Genomic DNA, 9184 nt, shown 5'->3' with positions numbered 1-9184 from the left:
TAATAAATATTCAAATATTTGAAATTGAGATAATTTATAGAGGAGACATTACAAACAATTATGTAATTGCTTCACATAGGCTTTATTTATTAAGTCATAATTTTCTTGTATTATTTATATGTACTATGCTTGTGCATAATAGTTGGTACACTGCTGTCTGCTGAGATAATTAATAAAAATTATTTATCGCATGTATTTAAAAATGATAAATAAAATTCTAATTTCTTTATACATTTTTTAACTTTACTTATATCTAATGGTGGGAGATGACTATTATCATGCTCGGGAAACTTTCTTGAAAATTCTCCATTACTTCTTGCTTCTGTCTTGATTTTAGACTTGGATATTGCATTAGAGAAAATTTCGATCAAATCAGAAATCGCTGATTTTGTGTAAAAAAGTGAATTTTCTTCATTTGGTCCTTGATATAGCAAAAATGTGTCATGACGCATAATTTCAAGGCTTTCTTCATCTGTTTCAATAAAATCACTCTGTAAAGAAGAAAAAAATGGTGATGAAAGGGTGAGTGTTATTTTAATTAATAAATGGGATTGTTTGAAAAAGCAAATATCCTTCGTTTGGCCCTGTTCTTTCAGTGGCAAATGGCAGGGTTCACACGGTATTGTCCTGCACGTTTTCTCTGCATTTGATTTTTAACGTACTTTAACCGGGGTTAAACACGATAAATTTTTATTTAAGTGAAATGCATTCGTATTTTACACTTAAAATTAATTTTGACATTACGATTCTTGGCAACTGGAAATTCCTACACAACTTTGCAGCTAACTTGCTTGCGGGTAAGTGCGGGGTTTGTGGCGCGGGCGGAAGGAAGACGTGTGTGTACGGCGCTTAGGTTAAGTTAGAAATGCACACGGGCGGCGAAGGAGCGTCGGACGAACAAAAATGCACGCGCGCATCTCGCAGATGGCTCGCGAGCTGCATATTCGCGGCTTATTCGCCAGATGTGGACGCACCCTAAGAGTTTTGAATGAAACTTAGCAAGATTTTAGTGAAAGAATATATATATAGTAGAATCTATTTCACGATAAACCTTGATTAAGAAATTGGCTTGAAAAGTTAATAAGACTGTACCTGTAAGCATTTTTGTGACACTGCTTCTACGGCTAGGTCAGGTTCCTCAAAGTTGCTATTGCTGTTTAAACTGTCGCATATATTTAATATACATATTACAGCCTCCACTGGTTCAACCTCACCATTGAAATACCGCACAACAAATGAATATGCGGAAAGTACGTTAATTATATTAACTCTAATACATGGAGCAGGTTTAATATTCTGAAAGAAATTGTACATTTTTATAATTCTACAATGATGAATCAACATGTATGTAAATTCGTCATAAATAGCATATGTGTACATGTTCTTACTCCTATATTATTAATATAGGAAGAATATGAAGTAGTCACCTATGTGGAAAATTTGTGGTTTAACATATTTATGGATTAAGGCAGACCACTTACTGTTAATGAACTGAATTTAGGAACTACTTTTATAATAGGACACTTGTTTAAGGTCTTTTCCTCCTCATTTGGTTGCTGCAAATCTTCAACCAATTTCTTTTCTTTTCTATACATCCACCAGGGCTCCCAATATGGCACAATATCTCCTACAGTACTTCCATTTAATAATGATTGAAATTCATTGCGTTCATCATCAGTTAATGCACTCCATAAAGAATCTGCATCATCTAGTTTAATATCCTGTAATCTGGTGGGTAAATCTATTTCATTGTCATCATCAGAGTCTAGGTTTCCTTCTTCAGGTTCCAATTCCTCATTTTGCATTCTATTTAAGATTTCCATCATTTTACTTTTGGAGTCGGCATCAACTGTATTTAAAGCTAATTCTTTGCTGACACACTCTTTGTAAAAGTTTTCTGAACATTCTAAATGTCTATCTGATTTATAACAGTCCAGGGAGCAGTAAAATACGTCACAACGAGGACAACAATACTTACTTTGGTTTTTCGCACATCTAAAACAAATTTGTCATTTCATTTTACTATGTATAAATTGTTGGGTGTAAACTGTAAAGAACACACAAATTATTAATTAAGAAACTTACAAGCCGCACAACCCACGACTGTTTTTCGTACTATCTTCTTCAGACATTTTCCACAATGTATTTTACTCGATACTTTTGAATTCCAAAGAAGGTCTTTAAATTCTTTTTATATCATTCATCACCTTAATACCTATTCGTCACCGAACCCGGAATCCGGAATAATGAAATAATATAATAAAAAATAATATAATGTACTCTGTGGTTGTAACTTCAAAATTCAAATATGACGGATGGCATTATAAATAAAAAAAATTGAGTAGGTATTGACATTTGACGAATTGTTTTGAAATATGAGATAATACACGGTGCTTAGACAAGATGGCTTAACAGTAGTCGTAGTAGGTAGTACAAAGTCGAAAACTTTTCTTTGAAAATGTCAGCTCGTGTCGACAATCGGTAGCCTGGGGCCAAAAGGCGTGAGTCAAGATACAATAAAGCCATGGAATGACAGTGTTATGAAAGGACACACACTTTTCGTAGTCAACGGCAATGAATCTTTCGGCAATGGAGAAAAATATCGTTTATCCGTTTTTCCATGATATCAAAAGCGTGTTTGCTAAAATTCGGTAATTCGTCGCCTTCTTTTATAGCTACCATTTTAAATACAAGTTATATTTTGGATTTTTTAATGAAAAGATTTTTTTATGTTATTAAATAATTGTAATTTTATATTTTTTCTTCCTGTTTTAAACGTTCTCGTAAAATTATAATGACCTTAACTATTGTTTTACTTTAGAGTTATATGAATATCCAATAGAAAAGTAGAAATTCTACGGTTTGTTTACGAACTTCAATACTTTACACAAAAAATTTAATTCTTTTTTAAATAAAATCACTTGGAAGTGTTCCAATCAAGATCTCCCAAGACACCTACATAATCAGTACCATCAAATTCGGGCGACGTAATTCTAAATCCAACCCCAATTTAAATTCATATTATACCATTTTGCACCTTTCCATAAATCCACTTAAATCGAAAATTGTTCAGACCTTGCTTGCAATCTTATTACAGCTTTCTATTGCAACTTTACAATAATATTATTAAGTATTTTCTTTTATCAGGCTAATGTGACATTTTGAATACAATTTTAATCTAGAAGCTAGAAGCTACACCGTCGACTTTGCGGTGGTGTTACTACATGTCTCTTATACAACCGACAATACAACAACGCAAAAGCGGAACTGTATGTAGAAAACTTTTCGGTATCAATATAGCTAGACCCCCGTGGAATATGCAATATGAGTGAGAGCTTAAGTGACAGTTGTGTCCGACAGATGTCAAATTATTAATATAAAATAAACAAAATAGCGGGATTGTACTAAAAATTAAAAACGGAATATAAAACAGTGTTTTAAGTTTTATTAAATTTAATGTTGATAAATATTGAAGTGTTTAATTTTAACCACTTAAGAATATTCTATTTTAAAAACTGATCTAGAATGTCATCGCCAGAAATAGTTGACGATTTTTATGGGGTGTATTTATTGTACAACATAAATCCTAAGTACAAAGGGCGAACCTACATTGGATATACAAGGGATCCGCTAAGAAGAATTATGCAGCATAATAGAGGTACTTGGGCAGGTGGAGCTCACCGGACAAATAATAAAGGCCCTTGGTAATTTATTATTTGTAACTGAGTAATCTAGGAAACCTGAGTTTCATCATTAATAAGTGAGACCGAAAAGTCGAAAAAGTTAAATACTTATTCTTTAAACATATAATTTATGTTACAGGAAAATGGTGTTAATAGTTCATGGGTTTCCAAATAACATTTCTGCATTAAGGGTAGGCAAAATTGAGTCTTGCAACTTTTATATTTCTCACAGGAATTTTTATTCTCATTAATTTAAATTACAGTTAAGCTAGACTTTGTAAAACAGTATATGTACATTGATGCATTAACTAACTACATAATTTTTTTTTCCTTTTAATGTTGTGTTTTCATCATTTTTTTTAGTTTGAATGGGCATGGCAGAATCCAACTAAAACAATAAGATTGCAACATTTAGATCTTAAAAAATTACCTAGAAAGGAGACTGAGGTACAATTTAAAATCAGGGTTTTATCAGAAATGTTGAGAGTGGGCCCATGGTATCGTCTACCTTTAACCATTCAATGGCTGGAACATGACTTTTACAAAGAGTTTCCTGTAAGTATAATGGATCCAAATTTTGAATTTTTAAAATATATATATTTCTCTTTACAACATTTATAATTAACTAGTAAGTAGGTATTTAAGGCATTATTATAAATGCATTCCGATTTCCTTTTTGGTTTAGTGGTTAGTCAACTGTAGATGCAGAGGTCTTGTATTCCCAGATGGGGCCAAAAATATTTTTATGCGTTACATTCAGTGGTACCACCCTCTCAAATCACCTAGTACAATTACAATTTATAAAAATTTGCCCATTGTTTCATGTCTCTCTTATGTTTACTTCTACATTCATCGGAGTAAAAGATTTACTTTTGTTTTTGCACACCCACATGCCCTATTAAACCTCCTGTGTATGACCATGTAATTAGAGATTTGCTACCAAGGGTGCATTTGCATAAAGAACATTGTTTTAAATAAATAAATATTTTGAAAAATATGGTTGTTAGGCCCTTTTTCTTCATATATTAAGTGTTTGTTATAGCAGTAACTGTTAATGAAGTTCTAATAAAATTAACCAGCCCTTGTAACTTTTCATTAGGATTATCGGTAATTTGCAAGTTAACTAATACTTTTAAGGTCGTTAAACAATCCCTCGATATATAGTAATAATAATAATATATTATTATGTACTTTTATAATTAAATATTTATTAATATAATAATTTCAGCCAGAACGAAAACCGCCAGACCATATTATAACCAGTTTTGGTCCAGTCAAAAGCAGAAATCTCAAAGTCTCCCAAGTTCTTTCAACATCCAAAGTTTGTCAGATTTGTTTCGAATATATTTACGATAATAAGGAACTTAAATGTGTCAACGAAAAATGTAATTTATCAGCCCATTTAGCTTGTTTAGCCGATTTGTTTTTGTCTCCGGGTGAATATGTTCCAATTGAAGGTTCTTGTCCAAAATGTAAAATGATTTTAAAATGGGGTGTTTTGATACGAAAAATGAAAGGATGCAATTATGTTGAAGATACGGAGTCAGAAGTGGTCGACGAAGAAGAGATTTCGCAAGATAAAATGTTTGTTGATAATAATTCGTGGTTTCTTGATTGTGATGATGATTTATTATGACGATGAATAGAAATTAAATTTAATATGTAGTTATAATTGTCGCCATTTTTTAAGTTTGCCTTATTCTTAATATTTCCTTTTTTTGCCCCCTGAGATTTCGTCATAGAAGGTAGACTAAAGGACTAAAGGTAGGGTAGTAATAGACAAAATCGACTGTGTTTAACACCATTGTTACGATGTCATTGTAGTTAATAAAAGGGACTGGGACTACTGCTAGGCAGGCTAATTCTAATAATTTGCAATATCTGCTTGAAAATAAGTGTTAATTGATGATTTGATTTAAAACTGTATCGAGAGTTTTTCTCTCGGCCTACACCCTCCGTCTTCTTTGCCGATGAGTAGGGATTTTGTGACAAAGTTTTGACGTGGAATAAGTGATACCTGTATCTTATATTCCAAAACAAACATATTTTATTGTTTCGATGAAAAACCTTTCTGATTATCATGGTAAGAAATACTGTAGTTTGTATCTAGTCGTCGCCTTATATTTTTATTACCTACTAGCTGTACCCTGCCATGCCATTCGCTGTGGCATATTGTGATTGAATGGTTGAGAAATGAGAAACAAAAAAAAATCATATACATTTTCATTCATTTCATATATGTACTTAAGTTTAATTTTGCAATACTTGTGGATATACAATGTTTTTTGTTTTTCCACTGTCTGCGTAGATATAAAGACGGCAAACCAGATATGGTTTTAACCAACTCGGGAACACGCAACATACAGTTGTCCATGTGAAAAGCAATCGGCATCTAAAATGTCTAAACCACACAATTCTAGAGATTTTTGAATGAATTGATTGTGATTGCAAATGCCAGTCGAAATGGGAGTTGCGATCTTTTAAACTGAAATGGTGTGTCGGTCGGGATCATGGGTCATCAGAGGAATGAAGACATCTTCACGTTTGAAAGGCCCCGTTAAAATCGTTGCTTCCACTACGTTATTAATTAATTTCGTAACTGCAAGACTCGTGCCGTTATATGAGTTGTTGTGTAGTGGCAGATTAATATCCCGCTATGGGATAATTGGCACACCTATTTTCGATTTAAGTATGTGTAGTTGTATTCCTGAGATCTGAGATCAAGTGAATTTTAAGAATTCAGTTGGATAATTAACTAGGTACTACATCTGTTTCCACAACAAATTTAAGCTCGATCGGTACATAACTTTTTTGAGTTTTTGAAGCGTACATAAACCAACATAATATTTTTATATTTATATAAATAAGTAAACGGACGAACGGGCCTACTGGACAGCCATAAAGAGATACCCATTTTGTTAAGTTTTGGAGACGACGTTTGTGACAATAGAAATGATAAGCCTCTTTTATAATACATAAATGTTAAGATATAACTTTAAGATAAGAATGCGATGAATATTAAAAGTTGCTTCTTGATAATTATATCTGCGTGACGAAGAGCGTTACACTCGATTGGTGTCAAATTACGTTTTGCATTTACGTGCTTTCACTGTCGCGTGACGCATTCATAAACCAAATATGTGTTTTAATCTGTGTCATAAATCAAGATCATTGGCAAGGTCCAAGTAAATTATTAAAATTCCGTATGTATTATCTGTAAAATGAGATTTTATGAATATTAAGTGATCCTCAAATTTCGTAATAACCTAGGTATACTGGTTTATCTTTCACGCTGTTCGGAATGCATTAAGTGTAGATTTAATAAACACATTTTGAACCAATTTTACATTTGCGAATATATGTAGTAATATAAATATGTGTATAAGTACTTGAAATTTATTTTTATAACTTACATAAACAATACATTTTTCTATGTAAGTATTACACATAGTATCTATAGGAATAATAAAATATAAACAAAATATTTTATATATATGTACATGTACTTTTAAAAACTTATTAAAAAACAGATATATTGTCTACCAGGTACACAATTTCTTGGTATTATGATAAAAAATACTTAGTAATAATATAAATACTTGACTTCTAACTAGAACAGAAAAGGTAAAATCCCTACTTATTAAAATAAATTATCGAAAAAATATTATTTACAGTACATTTTAGGTGCTTAATTCTAGCGATAATAACTTAACTAAGAATAAATTACAAAGGGCTCCGTTTAAGAATTTAAAATAAATGCAAAGTTTATTTGGTAAGATAAATATAAAATAAACAGCACAATTAAAGTCAATAGCGACGCTTGTATAAATAATTTACTACACACCAATCTTACTTATGAATAAACTCAATAATCATCAAATAGTCCACCATCGTCATCATCATCAAAGTCATCATCGTCGTCAGCTCCGGGAGGTACGAATGCACCGTTTAATATTCCACTTACAGGCTCTTCAAAGCCCAGCACTTTAGCCATCCCGTACACTACTCTCATCACAAGTAATCTTGTAAAATCAACAGGAGACGTCTCTTTACGTTGTAAAACTAATTGTTTTTCCGTTGGGTAATCCATTTTGCGAGTCTTACACTCACCTATGTTTATTATAGACAATAATATCGCACAGATAATTAAGTAACGTTTCATTTTCCCGCCAATATTTTTTTTCTATTTCACCAGCGAAAATCACTGCATAATATTCGAAATGTCAAGTTGTAGACTAGCTAACGGAATGTCGCACGAGTGAATGACGACTCTGGTGTAAACTTTTAAAGCAGGGAGGTGTCACCAGAATTGTATGTCACACCAATATGTATATGGATAACTGTCCTCAGCACGTTGCGACCTGAGAGCATAACGATCTTTACTGTTATTTGTCCATGGCCGTGAAATCGTGGAGAGTAATCAGATTAAGTTTGTGATTCGGTTATTGACATTTAACTTCATTATATAATTTATGTCTCTACTTTCTCTTTAGTTACTGTAATTACAGTAAATAACAATATAATAATATACTTCGCTTGACCCTTAAATAGGTAAAAGTACCTAGGTACCTAAATGGTTCAAATGTTTTTTTTTAATAATTATGATACTAACAATTTTTTTTTATGTTGAAACTATTATGTTATGGATATAATAATACCTATGAATTCTCATATTACTTTCGATATTTATAATTTTCTAAATAAAACGTTTCGCTCTGTTGACTTCTCACTGGGCTTGATACCGGAATACCGTCTTTAAAATTTTTTAACGAACAATAATATTTTTTCTAAAGTAAAACCGGCTATAATTAATAAAAAATATTCTTCTGCATAAGAGTTTTATATCTTTGTTTAAAACATTAATTTGCATATTTATTGAGGATACGATTATTGTTTAAATAGCTTCATGACCTTACTGAATCAAAGATGTTTCTATTGCCTGTGTCTATTATAATGTCACGTCTTATTTGGCGGGAAAAGGTGACTGAATTTATTGGCTTGACGATTTGGTATCAAATACGCTGGTGAAAGTAAAATCAAAGTAGGACAACCTGGTTTTCGTATTGATGTAAGTATTCATTGCTATGCAATACGGGGTGTTGCATCTGCATATACCATTGAATATGTACTAAACCGGACCTAACCTTCATATAAATAAATCTAAATATGTATAAATCTTGACGCAATATTAATGATGGTAAATATATACGAAACAGTACGCATAGAGAAATCCTAACCTCTGAAATTATTTAATTTGGTAGGTAGTCATTATTTGTGTAGGATAAAATTTTATGATTACGCAATTTTACAATAGAATGTATCTGTCGCAGTCAACTAGCTAAATTAGCCGTGTAATTAACAACCTAGCCTTTTAACTAAACGGTGCCGTTTAACTAGCGGCCTGTAAGATGTTCCGCCAGTTGATCAAACATCTAGGTTGGATGACTGAATCGATGATGTTTCATTATTTCCTAGTTTGTTGCCTGCTAATGTAAATTTAA

General features: G+C 32.0%; 2 protein-coding genes across 2 annotated transcripts; one reads left to right on the top strand and one right to left on the bottom strand.

Moving 5' to 3' along the window:
• Positions 1-49: 49 nt before the first annotated feature.
• LOC110993223 (zinc finger HIT domain-containing protein 2) lies at positions 50-2237 on the bottom strand. The gene is made up of 4 exons (XM_022259390.2): positions 2086-2237; positions 1482-1995; positions 1093-1296; positions 50-491 (listed from the first exon to the last, which is right to left on the bottom strand). The coding sequence occupies exons 1-4, from the start codon at positions 2130-2132 to the stop codon at positions 180-182; spliced, it is 1077 nt and encodes a 358-aa protein (XP_022115082.2). The 5' UTR covers positions 2133-2237; the 3' UTR covers positions 50-179.
• Positions 2238-3330: 1093 nt separating this feature from the next.
• Positions 3331-5360, top strand: LOC110993246 (structure-specific endonuclease subunit SLX1 homolog). Its single transcript, XM_022259425.2, has 4 exons — positions 3331-3704; positions 3823-3874; positions 4047-4238; positions 4912-5360. The coding sequence occupies exons 1-4, from the start codon at positions 3526-3528 to the stop codon at positions 5317-5319; spliced, it is 831 nt and encodes a 276-aa protein (XP_022115117.2). The 5' UTR covers positions 3331-3525; the 3' UTR covers positions 5320-5360.
• The last annotated feature ends 3824 nt before the right edge of the window (positions 5361-9184 follow it).

This window comes from Pieris rapae, chromosome 3 (genome assembly GCF_905147795.1).
Source record: "Pieris rapae chromosome 3, ilPieRapa1.1, whole genome shotgun sequence".
Classification (NCBI taxonomy): domain Eukaryota; kingdom Metazoa; phylum Arthropoda; class Insecta; order Lepidoptera; family Pieridae; genus Pieris; species Pieris rapae.
Note: the sequence above shows the minus strand (reverse complement) of the source record. Positions and strands in the feature narration are given on the sequence as shown.

Coding starts and splice junctions, on each gene's coding strand:
- LOC110993246 (XM_022259425.2), top strand. CDS start 3,526: ATGTCATCGCCAGAAATAGTTGACGATTTTTATGGGGTGTATTTATTG. Junction 3,875..4,046: donor ATAACATTTCTGCATTAAGG/GTAGGCAAAATT, acceptor CATTTTTTTTAG/TTTGAATGGGCATGGCAGAA. Junction 4,239..4,911: donor ACTTTTACAAAGAGTTTCCT/GTAAGTATAATG, acceptor TAATAATTTCAG/CCAGAACGAAAACCGCCAGA.
- LOC110993223 (XM_022259390.2), bottom strand. CDS start 2,132: ATGTCTGAAGAAGATAGTACGAAAAACAGTCGTGGGTTGTGCGGCTT. Junction 1,996..2,085: donor AGTCGTGGGTTGTGCGGCTT/GTAAGTTTCTTA, acceptor AATTTGTTTTAG/ATGTGCGAAAAACCAAAGTA. Junction 1,297..1,481: donor CTAAATTCAGTTCATTAACA/GTAAGTGGTCTG, acceptor AATTTCTTTCAG/AATATTAAACCTGCTCCATG.